Here is a 15,493-nt window from a genome sequence, read left to right as displayed (position 1 = left end):
ACGAACGTTTTTTTGGGTTCGAAAAAACGCCGGCGCTGTTTTAAATGGGCCGCGGCAGAGCCGCGGCTTTTTTTCCCATTAGCGCCTATGGCAATTCGGGTTTTACGAAGGTTTTTCGGGTTACGAAATTAGCCGCGGAACGAATTAATTTCGTAACCCGAGGAGACACTTTCTTTCTTTTCATGTATGATATGAAGTTTGTGAGAATGGGTGGAAAAGAAAAAAGGGAATTATGTCTAAAAATAGTATAAAAGCTTGATGAGTCATTTTCAAGAAACAATGGGTTTTCTATAATCATTTTAGGGTGACTCTTTCAAAGTAGTGTTAACAAATGTCAGAAAGATGTGTATTTTGAGTTAAGAATATCTGGAATCTGTAGTAGTTAATGTTTTCAAACATTTATCAGTCAATTTTGTTTATCAACCATGCATAGAAATGGCTCACTGCCAGGGGCGGGCTAAATAAACCATGCAATTAAAGATGTAACATGGATTTCTAACCCTGTGTTATATAAATACTCTTTCTATGATGAAATTGAAAAATCAATCTGAATTTCCTTGAACGTTTTAGTTAAAGAAAAATGTTTTTTTTTGGCTAAAAAACTGTAGGAATATACAATGTAACATATTTTCCTGGTCAAAGAAACGTGTTGTTTTTTATTTTTTAAATGAATTTGTAATTTACCTCTTCATTAAAATAAGTGTTCAAGGAAGTTTACAATAAAAATATAACAATGCAGCAAGTAAATAACAGTTAACAACCCTAAAAAACATAAGGCATTATGCAAAGAGCAAGAACACCAGTGAAATTAGAAAAAAACTTACTATTAAACCTGGATTTAGACACATGTATAAAAGATAATAAGATTATGGCACCTAGCAATGTCATTGCCAAGGAATTTCGCAGCAAGTGTGTCCACAGCTATTGTGCTGTCTCCATTGGACCTTACTGACCTCTGAAGGCACATCTGGGAGAGCATAAAAAGATTACTTGGCCAGTGTGACCTAGTTAAGTGTGTTAACTGGGATTTGGGACTGCAGGTTCCACTTGCCACTCGTCAGGCAACTCAGTGGATGAATGTGGACCCGTTATAATCTGTCTGACCTACCTTGTGAAATTAGTGGCAAGGAAGAAAGGCATATATACATTAGAGAAGAAATGGGATATATGTGTACTAATAATAAATGATAAATACAGTTGGCTTTAGGAGAAATTTTAAATCCAGGCACAAAAGATTGTGACTGTAGTGAATAGCAAATTGTTGTTGTGTGCCCTCAAGTTGTTTCTGAGTTATAGCAACCCTAAGGTGAACCTATCATGGAGATTTCTTGGTAAGCTTTGTTCAGAGAGGTTTGCCATTGCTTCCTCTGTGACTGAAAGTATGACTCACCTAGGTCACCCAGCTGGTTTCCATGCCCAAGCAGGGATTTGAATCCTATCTCCACAGTCATAACCCAATGCTGAATCACTACTGTTGGCTAATGAAAAACATCAAACAATTCCAGAAAACCATTAGGCTATATTTATGGGGTATAGTAAATACTTTTATATGTAGCTCATGAAAATTATGAATTGCTTTAAAAGAAATTGCTGCACCCCATTTCCTTTCCTGGTGCATAATTATTATTCAGGAAGAGAAGCCAGGACAGTCAGGACAGAATATGGTGAAACACAAGGGTGACAGATATGGCTTCATTTACCACACTTTCTTTTTTTTTTATTTGTACACAAAGCAGTTATCTGGAAATCAGGAATAGACTTGAAGGAAGGAGGTATGAAAACTGGAGGTGGAACACCAGTGGTTTAAAATGTACAGATGACACCATTTACCAGCAGCAAATAGAAAAAGCTTGAACTAGTTGTGAAAATTAAGGAGGATAAGGCAGTTGCAGGGTTACAGTTGATGTTAAGAAAATGGAGTAGTGAGCACAGATGTTATATAAACTTTAAAGTGATTGATCAAGACATCAGAATAGTTTAAAAATTTGTGCACCTTGGCCAGTCTTACATCAAAGGGAGGCTGTATTCAAGAAGTCAATAGAAGACTAAGGCCTGATACAGATAGGCCAATTAAGCTGCTTTGAGTCACTTTGGAGGTATGCTGTTTAAATGATACATGTGTCCTAAGAGTCTAGAAGCCACACCAAAGCCACACTCCAGTCCTAAGGACTGGATGGCAGCTTTGGTGCAGCTTCAGGCTTTAGGATGCATGCATCATGAAACCACCATGGCGCGTTACACACCACCGAATTGCGGGGTCTGCTGCTGGTGCCGTTTGCAGCGTCTTGGAGCCTCACTTCTAAACCGCGGGACTCCTGCGACGCTGTGAGGAAGGAGCGCGGAAATCGTGCTCCTTCCGGGCCCCAGAGTGGCGCCGCAAAGCGCAAGGCGCGCTTCGCTGGTGTCACTTCCGCCGTGACACGTCTGGATGCTAGGCGTCCAAGACGTCAAAATGGCGGCGGCCGTGTGGAACGGCTGGCGCCATTTTTATGGACAGAGTCCGTAACAGGAGTAGGGGCGTCTAGAAGAGACGCCCCTTTTTAAACTGGGACATCCTAAGGACGTCCCAAATGTGGGGTCTGTAACCCACCCCAATCTCCAAAGTGCATGAAGCAGCTTTATTTTGGCCTGTCTGTTAGGGCCTAGAGTTGGAATAGTCTGGCTCTAAAAGCTGCTGTCTGGGGCTCCCATGCTGCTCTGAAACTGCCCAGCCACCCAGATGTGGTGACTTCAAGATTCTGTGTGGTGTATCATTACAGGCCACATGCCATTGCAGCATGTGGAAGCTGGCTTTGGCTTTGTGGGGCAGGAAAAGCCACCCTTTCCCTGCCAATAAGGAGTGCTTTTTTTGCTGGCATTGTGGCCAGGGAAAAGGCAGGTTGGGGTCGCAACATGTTGTTGCCATGATCCCCAATCCCCTTTGGTAGGAGTGGCTTTAAGCTGCTTTCTCCACAAGTTTGCCCAAAGATAAGGAAGGGAGATATGAAAGAGATAGATAAGGACCTCAAGTCTAAAGTTATCTCTTTAAATACCAACTTCGGAATCATTCATGCCATTTTATTCTGATTTCTGTTTATGGATGAAAGCTGCACAGTGAAGAAAGGTGACAAGAAGAAAATGGATTTTATTGAAATATGGTTGCTGGAGAGAGTTCTGTGGATATCATTGACTGTCAAAAAAGACAAATTCATGGGTTGAAGGGCAAATTAAACCTGAACTGCCCCCTAGAAACCAGAATGACCAAACTGGGGCTATTATACTTTCAAGATGCCATAAAGCAACATGCTTATCAGAAAGGCCACTGGTGTTTGCTAACACTGAAGGCTGCAGGAAAGAGGAAAGACCACATTATAGAAGTATCAACTCAATCAAGGAAGCCACAGCCTTAATTTGCAAGATTGAACAGGCTGTTGATGACTGTGGTTCTTGGAGGTCTCTCATTATAAGGTCACATAAGTTGTAGCTGATGTGCAGCACTTAACATGAATTTAGAGATAGCTGCTCCCTCAAGATAAGAGGTCTGATAAAAACACTATCACAGTTTGAATGATGGTAATAACAAGAGAAGTGCAACAATTTTAGCATAGGTGAGAATGGGAGCAGCATTTAACCGCTTTATATTATTTTTATTAAAATTTATGATAGAATGCTGTAAGGTTTGCACAGTGGTTTACATAGTGGAAGGAAGGGGGAAAAAGAATAAAAACCTGCCAAGCGGCGTACAATCTAAAACAACATTACATGATTAAAAATTTTCTAAAATAACCCTAACTAGACTAATATTAACTTTATGCACTGTGGTTGCCACTTATTGGGAGCTTTGTGGTTTTGTATTTTATTTGTATATTTTGTATTTTTAGATATTAAAAACTGTATGCATTAAGCAAACAGCAGTTTGTTCCTGTTTTACCTCATAATGAATATACTGTACTTTAAACAACTTAGAATAAAAAACTATGGTGTGTGCCTGATTCTTCCAGTTTAGGAATTTGCAGGTTTTTTGGCCTTCTAGGGGTTTCCTTCTTATAAGACACTTGTAACAGACAAACATACAGATGTCAGGTGTGTGTGTGTCCCCGAAATCCACCAAGTGGGAAATCTCTCTGTAATGGAGAAGATTTTGATAAAAAGCAAACCCCCAGAAATATAAACTTTACTGTTTAGTTATATTTTGCCCAGGACCTAAGGGCCTGAGAACAGGCCAAAAAAAGCTGCTTCGGGTCACTTTGGGTATTCTGTTTAAATGCTGTATGTGTCCTAAGGGGCCAGAAGCTGTGCCCAAACTCCTCTCTGTCCTTGGAACTAAGGGCCCGAAGAGACAGGTAAAAAAAAACTGCTTCAGGTCACTTTGAAGGTATGTTGTTTAACTGTTGCATGCATCCTAAGAGGCCAGAAGTCATGCCAAAGCCACGCTCCAGTCCTAAGGACCAGAGTGCAACTTTGGTGCAGCATTTGAACAGCATACCTCCAGAGTGACCCGAAACAGCTTTATTTTGGCCTTTCTGTTCAGACCCTAAATTCTTATAAAAGAATTATATCTTGTCAACTTGTGCTCTTTGATGGAAGGTACATGTGGCTCTGGCATTATAGACTGGCTATCAGACATACAGATGTCAGGTTATTTTTTTGTTATTGTGAAGAATTAGTGGAACCAGGTCAGGCCCTGCAGCAGTGCATTATCATATTCCTTGGGGCACACTTGCATCCCACTTCAGGTTGTGGAAGACCTTGGTTATATTCCCGGAATAGGCAAGGAGCTGAAGGATAATATTGTGAGACCAGCCTTATTTTTAATCCATTAATATAAATTATATCTTGCCTCGCTGACAAAACAGGGCGTACAGAGGAATTGCTCTGGAGAAACTGGAAACACATCCCAGGGTGCTACTTGAATTGCTCTCATGGCCTTTTTCAGAAGTTTTTGCAGTGTAACTTCAGAAATGTCTGAAGCTCAAATTCTCATAGCATTACTGGACAAAAATAAAAACAAATAGCTCCCCCCCCCCCCCCAAGAAGACATTGAAAGCAGTACAGGCTGAAACCGATAGTTTTTGAGAGGTGTCTCCTGTTCTCGTGCATTTTATTGGGTGCTTTTGAGTTTTTGCATACTAAGAAATAGCAAGAATGAAATTCAAATGAAAACAGAAACACAATCAGCATGGGTTGGTTTAAACAATAAACTTAAACATATAAAAAAATGATATGTGTTTATGTTTAATAAAACACTAAAAATACAATTGGGGCATGTTAAATAATAGACAAAAATCAAATAGCCAGTTAAACCACCTACAACAGCAGCCCAGCATAAATAAAAACACCTTTAGTTGCCTGAGAGGGGCTTGTACATGTCTTATTTTGATTATTAAAAGCCTAATTGTGTCAGAGGGTTGTAAGCATGAAAATTTTCTTGAAACATGTAGTATTACAAAAGGGTTTAGGATTATTTCAGTATTCAGAGACATTGTCAATGTAGTAGAAGAAGTGTTTTACATGGTTGTGAAACTGTGATTCTACAGCATTAACCATCTTTAGCAGTTCATGACCACTGTAGCTTTTATTGATTCTAGGGATAGGACTCTGCAACAAACAATAGATGTCAATGTGAATTCCTACTTCATATAAGGAGGCTCAAATCATATTACAATACTTTGCCAGTAATGGGTAAGCAAATGGGTGACAATGTCTGTGGGCTACAGCTGGACTCAAATCTTTTCATTTATACAGTAATGTGCAAAGTTTAAATTCTCTGTTTTATGTAAATAGAAACAAGCTAAATATTGAAACTTTGCCTCCTATAATCATTTTGGAAGATACATATAAATGAATTTATAAATGGAACAATGTTAACAAACGGCACAGTATTTTTTTTTAAAAAAATGATGTTTGTATTGTGTGTTTGAGCCACTTTAATAATAATAATAATAATAATAGGTTTTATTTATACCGCCCAATCACTGGGAATCCGAGCGGTTTACATAGAGGGATAACAGACAGTTCCCTGCCCACAGCTTACAATCTAAAAGACATGCACAAAGGAGAAGGTAATGTGAGGGGGGGGAGGGAATCAGGTCCAGCATTCTTCTCTCCTCTGAGGCCTGGACCAAGGCAGATGGACCGGAGGGAGGGCTCTTCTTCTTCAGGCTAGCCCTGATGGAGCTGGGCCAGCCTACTCTCTCCCTCAGGGCCGAAAGATGACCGTTGGAGGGAGGAGCCTCTTTCTCAGGCTGCCCCTGTTGGTACTGGCCAGCCTTCTCTCTCCCTCAGAGGCCGAAAGATGACAGTTAGGGAGGGAGGAGCCTCTGTCTTCAGGCTAGCCCCTGATGATACTGGGCCAGCCTACTCTCTCCTCAGAGGCCGAAAGATGACAGTTAGGGAGGGAGGAGCCTCTGTCTCAGGCTAGCCCCTGATGGTACTGGCCAGCCTACTCTCTCCCTCAGAGGCCGAGATCAGGGAGGGAGGAGCCTCTTCTTCAGGCCAACCCCTGATGGTACTGGGCCGCCTTCTTCCCTCCCTCAGAGGGCTGAACGATGAAAGTTAGGGACGAGGAGCCTCTTTCTTCAGGCTAGCCCCTGATGGTATTGGGCTAGCCTCTCCCCCCAGAGGCTGAAAGAGACAGGGGGAGGCAGGAGCCCCCAGGCTGCCCTGATGGTAAGGGCTAGCCTTCTCTCTCCTCCAGAGCCGAAAGAAGACTTAAAGTAAAGACCCTTTACTATTGAGCTGGCTATGACAGCAAGCCCCTCTTACCTGACTGGTATGGGCTGGAAGACTGTCAGAAAATGGATTCGTGTTGAAAAGTAAAACCAAGGTTTTTCTTATGTTGTCACTGTGAAAGATAACCAATGGGTCCTGCACCCGTTTCGTCTAACCATTTTGTTGATTTCACTACGATCACTTCAAGAACTATGGTTACGGTATGCAAACTATCATTCTTAGTGGTTTCTGTGAATTACATAATGGATTATATTGTGCAGGTGCAGTATAACTCGTTACCTGATTTCTAGTGACCACTCAAAGAAATACGTTACAGGTATGCAAGCTGTCATTTTTTAGCTTGCAAATGCAAGACTGAACACTAGATGGTACCAGGTCAACTGGAAAAGAGAGAAAAACAATGTTCAACTAAGTAATGATTGGTTGTGAAAGAATGGACCAAGGGTTAAAGGTGTGTACATGGGTATAATTTAGATCAGGGGTAGGCAACCTTTTTGGCCAGGGGCGGGTTTGCTGTCCCTCAGGCGACTGGGGGCCGAAGCCGGGGGGTGGAGCTTTACCTGGGGGCGGGGCGCATGCAGGGGTGGAGCTTCCACCCTCCGGGCGGGGCCGCGTGCAGGGGTGGAGCTTCCAACATCCGGGGGCGGGGCGCATGCGGGGGGTGGAGCTTCCAACTTCAGGGCGGGGCACGTGCCGGGGGTGGAGTTCACTCGGGGCAGGCCTCCCCATCTTGCAGGCCCTGAAGGGCCCCAGGCCCTGTCAGAGGCGCGCAAAAAGCTCTTGGAGGACCCCAGTGATGGCACCGGGCCTCTGAGGCCCGCTGCCGCCTCTGGAGCCTGTTGGAGGGGCGCCACCGACCGGCATCGGGCCTCCAGGAGGCCCGCTGCCGCTGCCGGAGCCTCAAATAGGGCTGCGATGGCGGCATGGGCCTTCCAGGGGGCCGCTGCCGCCGCTGGAGCCTTTGGAGGGCGCCAGCGACAGCAGGGGCCTCCAGGAGGCCCGATGCCCTCGCCGGGCCCTCGAACAGGGCTCCGCGCTTCAGCGGGCCTTCCAGAGGCCCGATGCCGTCGCCGGGGCCTTCGAACAGGGCTCCGACGGCTTCAGCAGGCCTTCCAGAGGCCCGATGCGGCCGTCGAGCCCTATTCGAGGGCTCCCTCGGCCGGGCCTCCTGGAGGCCAAAGTCTCGCGCGACCTTGTTTGATGTCGTGCGAGACTTCGCCTCTGGGCGCCACCATTTTGGGTGAAAAAATGGAGGCGCCCAGCACGGCTTTTTGCCGCTATGGGCACCGTTATTTTTTCGCACGGTGGCGGCGGCAACCGCCCCCGGGGGCCACAACGAAGGCCTCCGGGGGCCGGATCCGGCCCGCGGGCTGGATGTTGCCGACCCCTGATTTAGATCTTATGGAATAGCACAAAATGCAAAAATCAGCCATTGAAAAGAGATGGAAGACTGTATATGGTTCTCAAACTGCCAGATTTTCGATTTAATGGAATTCCTCTTTTTATAAAATGAATCATTCAGGCAAATAGAATTTGTCTTATTACATGAGATAGTTTACAGATAACAAAAGCTTAAAAATACTGTATTTTTGAAGGATCAAATAATGGTAGTATTTCTATACTTTTGACACCTATAGATGATTTTGCATGATTTTACCAGCATTTACCCTGGTGGCACAGTGGGTAAATGCTGGTACTGTGTCGACCACGTTGTGAGTTTGATCCCAGGGCTCCAGGGTTGACTCAGTCTTCCATCCTTTCATAGGTCAGTAAAATAAGTACCCAGTTTGTTGAGGGCAATGGGCTTACATATTGTAAACCACTTAGAGAGTGCTGAGTTCACTATTAAGCAATATAGAAATATAAATGTTATTGTTAAATGCTTTAATCTGCACCTGGTTCTGTTTATGCACAGAGAATGGAGCCTCTCTGCCTTCTACTTTCAATTATGTAGTCTATTTCATTTCTGTATGTCCATGTATAAAGTTGTCTCTTTGGTTGTCTGAAGAATGTCCTTGTGGTAAACAAACACATGTGAGTTGAGTTCACAAAATTTGCTTGGTGATGACATGAGACAGAGTTCTTAGTGGCTGCTCCCACTCTCTGCGACTCCCTTTCACTGGAGGCTTGGCTGGCCTCCTCCCTACTTTCCTTTCGGCAGCAAGCAAAGAGGTTTTTGTTTAAGTAGGCTTTTAATATGTAGACAGGGAAACTTATTATTTGATTTATTTGTTTCAATTTTTTGTGTTTAAAATTATTTTGTGCTGTTTTTTATGGTAATTTTAACTGTTTTAGAAATTTTATTATAAAGGTTTTTTTTAACTGACTCACTGGGAACTGACTTGGGAAGAAAGGTGGCATACAAAATAATAATAATAGTAGTAGTAGTAGTAGTAGTAGTAGCAGCAGCAGCAGCAGCAGCAAATTTAAATTGGTTGCTTCTCTGCATCATTTCTTGATCCTAGGGCAAATTTTCCAACAATCATTGGTTCTGCCCTCTTTCCAACTTTTGCCTTGGTGTGTGATCAATTTTCTCCTGGATTCCAGCGTAGAATCTTTCAGTTTCCTCCTCTTCTGCTTCAGCATTTGGAGCATAAACTTGAATTATTGTTGTATTGATGGGTTTTTTCCTGAAGTCTTATTGTTGTTATTTGGTCAGTTTCTGCATTAAATCCCCTGACTGCTTTTAGTACATTTCTCCTCACTGTTAATGCCACCCTGTTTCATCTTTGGTCTGTGTGTGTGGTCTGTGTGACTCACACATAATTTGTGAAAACTATTTTCACAGTGTTTTAAAGCTAAGAATGTTTTGGCAAAAGGTTCACCTCCTCATTTCATTTGGTGTTTATCCTCCTTTGTTCTGTTCTTTTCCATATGTACAGTAGCAACATATTGTACAAAATGCTTTGCAGCTTTTTTAATGATTATTTTATTTTATATCGTTGATCTTCTTTTAATCTCTCTGCACTATGCTCATGGTTCTGTCTCCCTCCTTCTCAGGAATCTGGCCATGAATGATTTATCAAAAAGTGGTTACAATTGATATTTGCATTATAATCTGTATTTAAGAAAAGAGCACATTGTTGAGACTTGTAGGCATTGCCTTAGGATGGCTATAGCAAGGCCTCCCCTTTAAAAACTTTACTGTGGGAGAGATCAAGCAAAACCTCTGAACTTGATACTGAGAATGGGGATTTTTTTTCACTGTTTCTGTCAGTATCTGTTCTTGATCTCACCTATGATGAAAAGGTTGTTACCTAGACAGTCTTTGCAACCATCCACTTTGCCTGTGGACATCTTCGCTTCACTATCACCTCCTTCTGTGTCATCAGTGGAATCTAAACCACCTTTTGACATTGATTTATTTTGGTTCTAATATGTTCAATCTTGGGGCTAGTTTTTGTCTGCCCCATCTTTGTTCAACTGTAACATTAATATTAAAGGATATTTCTTAATGTTCAACTGCCTTTGCTCTTTTTTCCTTGACTTTCTTCAATAATCATTCCAAGTCTTCATTATTTTTAGCTAGTAATATGGTGTTATTGGCATGTCTTAGACCAGGGGTAGGCAACCTTTTTGAGCCGGGGGCCGGGTTGCTGTCCCTCAGACAACTGGGGGGGCCGAAGCCAAAATAATAATAATAATAATAATTAAAAAATTTAAATAAATAAATAAACCGGGACAAATGTAGGACAAAATTTTCAAATGGTGGACATTTTTTTTAAGAAAAGTGGAGGACATGTGAAAAAATTTGGTGATTTTTAAAAAATGTTAATATAAATGCATGTTTCTGAGGCTTCTATAGACAATTGCCCCAGCGTGCAAGAGGCCAAAGGCCCTGGCGGCAATCAGCGACAGGACCGGGCTGGGGCCAGTCCCAAGGCCTCGCCGGGCCGCAGGTTGCCTACCCCTGCCTTAGACTGTTGATGTTCCTTTTTCTAATTTTCAAACCTCTTTCTTCCATATCTAATTTCGCTTTACATATGATATGTTCAAAGTACAAGTTAAACACACAGGGAGATAAAATGCAGTCTTGCCTGACCCCATTGCTAATTGGAAACCATTCAGTTTCTTTGTATTCTGTCCTAACAGTAGATTTTTGTTGTGAATATAGATTGTTCACCAGAACAATTAAATGTTGTGGAACAACCATTTCTTTAAGAGTGATCCTTTCATAATCTTTACAATCAAAAGATTTGAATAGTCTATAAAGTCCAAAGTGATTTTCTTTTGAAATTATTTGGTACTTTCTGTTTTTGGGCATATGTTATACGGCCCCTCGTGCTTCTTCCTTTTATGAACCCAGGTGGGACATCTGACATTACTTGCTCCATATATAGTGAGAAGCTTTGTTGTATAATTTTGAGCACCACTTTCCTTGCTTGTGAAATGAATTGCTGCAATTCCTGATGCCCCCCTTCTTGAGGATTAGAATGTATACTTGTTGTTTCCAATCTGTGAGCTATTCTTTTTTTCCCCATATTGGTTGCCAGATTTTAGTGGATTCCTGATTTCATTTCCTGATTATCTGACTCAATGTTCCATTCCTGTCCACTTTTCTTGCTCAGCCCTAGAATTGCAATGCTTGTGTATTCCATTTCTTGGTTTACTATGTCTAGCTTCTGATTCATTCTTCTCACATTCCATGTTCATATAATATGAGTTGTGCAGCTTTGGACTTTCCTTTCACCTCTGAGCTTGTGAACAGATAAACTTTCTTTTGCCATGAGTTCAGTTATGTCACTAGCCCCCTCACTAGTCATAACTGTCATTTACTCTGCCCCATCAGCTCACCAAGTGTAATATTTCTTTTTGTGTGGTTTCCTTATATTATATGATATGAATTTAGGAGATAATCACTAAACCACTGTATACTTTGTTAATGAATAATGCACAAAGAGCTAAACAGATTTTTTTAAAAAATAAAACCTTAGTACAGGCTAAAGATGTCTCAGCCATTTATCTGAGTCATTTCTGTACTTGATTTTTTTTTTTTAAAAAAAATCTTATTGTACATTGGGAATTTTATGTATAATGACCTTTTCCTTCTTTTGCAGAAGGAGCTGAGCCTTCCAAGAAGAGGAAGTTTGTAAGTAACTGATCTCCCACCTCTTTCATTGTGTTTAATGTACTCTGCATGAAGCTTGACAGTCCTTTAGTATATATATCTTCTTTTAGTGCCTGATGAAATGAAGGTTAAGTGTAACAGTTGATTTTGTACAAAGGAAACTAAGATTGTAAACCAAAGCATTTAGGCTCTTGTTCTCTGTTTCTAATATAATTTAGTTATGGAAGGACAGTGTAAGACTTACATTAATAAATTTAAGAGATAATCACTGTGTATTATTTTCACCTACTGCTAGTAGACTGATACTGATATTATAATGTAATGTAATGTCAATATAAGCCTATTAGCAGAGGGGAAAATAAACGAAACAAAAATATAAAATATTTTATTGGAGCTTCCTTATTATTAGAATGCAGGATTGGGAAGAGAAACAGCAGAAATTGAATATATCCACAGCCCCAGTCCATTGACAGTGGATTGACAGAAACAATGGTTTCTTGGCACACTACACATATTATAACATTAGTTAACACCTCAACTTCACAAGGGCTCTCTTGCTTAGTTATCACATCTCCTTTCTGATTCCCAGTCAGCATTGCCATACATTCCAGTATTTTCTTCCATCATTCATACAGTTACCTCCTCACCTTGGCTTTAGGCAACATCCTTCCTCCTGCCCATGTCCCCCAATGACCATAGTTAAAACTGATATTGTCACCTCATCACCATATCCACACGTTTTGCATTTATATTGCTATTCATACATACAGCCTGCTCATTCATAGCTAACAATCTCTGTTCCTAGGCATTTCACTCCATGCATCTGATAAAGCCTACTTAAGTCGGTGGCGGGATACAAACCGCCATATAGTACGTCTTCTATACGTACTAGGGTTAGGAAGGGGCGGTGCTTCCGCATCCCCCTAACCCTAGTACGTATAGAATACGTACAACATGGCGGTGCCCCTTCCACATGGGGGCCGCCATGTTTACGTACTGACGCATAGCGTCCAGACGTGTCGCGGCGCCTATGACGTCGCGAATGCGCCAGCAGCGCCTCGCGACATCATAAAGGCGCCGCAAAAAGAAGCTCCGAAATGGAGCTTTTTTTTTTGCTCCGCGTGGGAGACGCGCGGAGCAAATGGCACCAGTGGGAGACCGCCACAAAGCGGCGGTCTGTATCCCGCCTATGAAAGCTTATGCTGCCAACTTCTTTCTCTCATTTGGTCTCAAAGCTACTGCAAGATCACTCTGCAGAGTACAATGTAGTCATTGCATGTATAACCGACACTTCTGTACACAGCCATATTTTATATGATTTTAGTATTAAACTTTTAATAGAGTACTTTGTTATTGTACCACCAACATAACACAGTAAATAAAAGTAAAGTAACATAAAAAATAAAATAAAATAAATTATATTAAATTAGAAATTAAATAGTTTATGAATTTATACACTTTGATCTACCATGAACACATCCGCTTTTGTCTGGTTTTGGAAGCTAACCAGGGCCAGGTCTGATTATTCCTAGACTGGGACTCTCATAGAGAATTCCAGGTAAGCTTATGAAAAAGATTCTGTCTATCAGAGTTGACACTGCAGGGCTTGATGGCCCAATAATCTAACACATTATAAAGCTTCCTACCTTCCTGTGATATTTAAATAATTCCAAACTTAGTTATTTAAACAGTGAAAATAGAAATTCTATCTAGAACCTTGCAACAATTTGTTTATTTTTATTGGTTTGTAAAATTAATGACCATGTGCAGCTATGCTGATACTGCATGGTTATTTCCCTTCATTTATCCAACAGCACAATCTTATGCTCTCTAAGAAATAATTCATACTGTGTGTTATTCCCAGGCACATAAGCTTGAGCTTAAACCTTCAGTTCATCAAATGGTATATTAAAGGCTGTGTTCTATGTGTCAACTGTATTTTTTTATCCTTAGGATGCATAGGCAAAGTGTATACACTATATACTACTATATAGCAAAGAGATGCTATGTGACAGTCATTGTCGATGTCTGTGAGAATTGTCCGACATGAAATCAGCACACAAGTGCTAAATTTAACACATCCAATTCCATGTCTTTTATTAAAATTTAAGCAACAATTGATGCTCCACATCTGTTACTTAATACAAAACAGTATCTCTAATATATAGTCAGTTTATCATGTGCATAAATAGCTCTTTATTACTAAGTTCTCAAATTGCTTTGCTCTTGATAACTGGTTAGGGGCAAATTTCAAAGGGCTGTGGGGAGGGCTAGGGAGTTATTTTGAAGAGGAGTGATGAAATATTGGATAGCAATATTTGCAACAAGGCTCTTTCTTGGGCCCCCCTCTCTCATTTTTCTGTTTCTGCAAATGTATGAGATGTACCTTGTTTTTGCTCAGCCAGTAACCACTAATACAGAAGCAGTGACTTCACTCTTGCCTGCTACTGCTATCCAGAAGCTACATTCAGAACATCTGGGAAAAGAAACTGACAGCCAAACAGTTGTAAGAAATGGTGTGAGAAACCTTATAGCCAAAGGAAGAAGTATTGATTAATAAAACTGATGCCAACCACTTCTTAAGACATTACAACTGTCCTTCTGCCTGCAGATGGGGGGGCATTTTTGGCAACTCTATACAAGTCTAACATTGACAATACAAATGTATCAGAAGGCATAACTGGGATCCTTATTTAAACTAAACAGTTGCAAAAACCTGTGGGCTTCTAAGATAATCTGCCATACTCTGTGCTGCTCAGATCTTTGAAGAGTTTTCATGGATATGCAAGCCCTGGACATTTCTTTTTGCTGTCGCTATGAAACTGCTTACTAAATGGCTTGCTAGTTACACCTGTATAATATGTGGGGTCTTCCCGTCGCTTTGGGTACACAAATATTCCTCATGTTGTTCTTCAGTTTATCCCCAAGGAAGTATGCCTGTCCTGATTTGAGTTCTAAACACTGTTCAGTGGGCCATCGGTATATGTGATTTGTTATCTGTGTTATCTGTGAATTTGAGGAATAGCTGATTGAAATAAAGGAACATTTTTTTAAACCTTCAATTGAGTGCAGCCAGGCTGAGAAGCGATCCCAGGGCAGTGGCGGAGGCTGTGGTAGCAAGGCCTGAGTACCAGGCACACATTCGTCCTGCTGAGGAACTGGCATCTGGTGTGCACCCAGCAGGAAGCAGCAAGAATGTGCACCTGAACTTGGGACTTGCTGCTGCCATCTCCCCCACTTGGCTGATGGAAGTCAGTCCCAGGAAGTGTTTAGCAGGGGAGGCAAACGTATCGAGAGAGAGAGAGAGAGAGAGAGAGAGAGAGAGAGAATAAACTAGACTAAAAAAACTTTGAGATTCATACTTTTCCAAAATAGCAACAGTCCCAAGTTGTTGCTGTGGTTAATTATTAAATAAAATACTGTGAGTCTTGGAACAAGGGCTTGAATCCAGTTTCCTATTCCTAGCTACAGTAAAGCCATTGAATCATTGTGACGATCATAAATATCTTAGAAACTGTGTCTGCACTACAGGGATAATTGAATCTGACACTGCTTTAGCTTCCATGGCTCAGTGTTAAGGAATTCTGGGATTTGTCATTTTGTGAGACAAAGAACTCTGTCAGAGAACTCTGATGCCACAACAAACTGGAAGTTGCAAGGTTCCGAACATTGAGCCTTGGCAGTTAAAGTGATGCCAAACAACATTATTTCTGC

The 15,493-nt window shown here is 41.4% G+C and overlaps 1 protein-coding gene across 4 annotated transcripts in view; it reads left to right on the top strand.

Moving 5' to 3' along the window:
- The window catches only part of MAST4 (microtubule associated serine/threonine kinase family member 4), a 351,856-nt gene that overhangs the window by 130,087 nt on the left and 206,276 nt on the right, over positions 1-15,493 (top strand). For all 4 annotated transcript variants that reach the window (XM_042450935.1, XM_042450934.1, XM_042450933.1 and 1 more), the window contains one exon: positions 11,769-11,800. In XM_042450935.1, coding sequence (XP_042306869.1) covers positions 11,769-11,800 — 32 coding nt within the window. The remainder of the gene's footprint in view (positions 1-11,768; positions 11,801-15,493) is intronic.

The sequence above is a fragment of the Sceloporus undulatus genome, chromosome 2, assembly GCF_019175285.1.
Source record: "Sceloporus undulatus isolate JIND9_A2432 ecotype Alabama chromosome 2, SceUnd_v1.1, whole genome shotgun sequence".
NCBI lineage: Eukaryota > Metazoa > Chordata > Lepidosauria > Squamata > Phrynosomatidae > Sceloporus > Sceloporus undulatus.
Note: the sequence above shows the minus strand (reverse complement) of the source record. Positions and strands in the feature narration are given on the sequence as shown.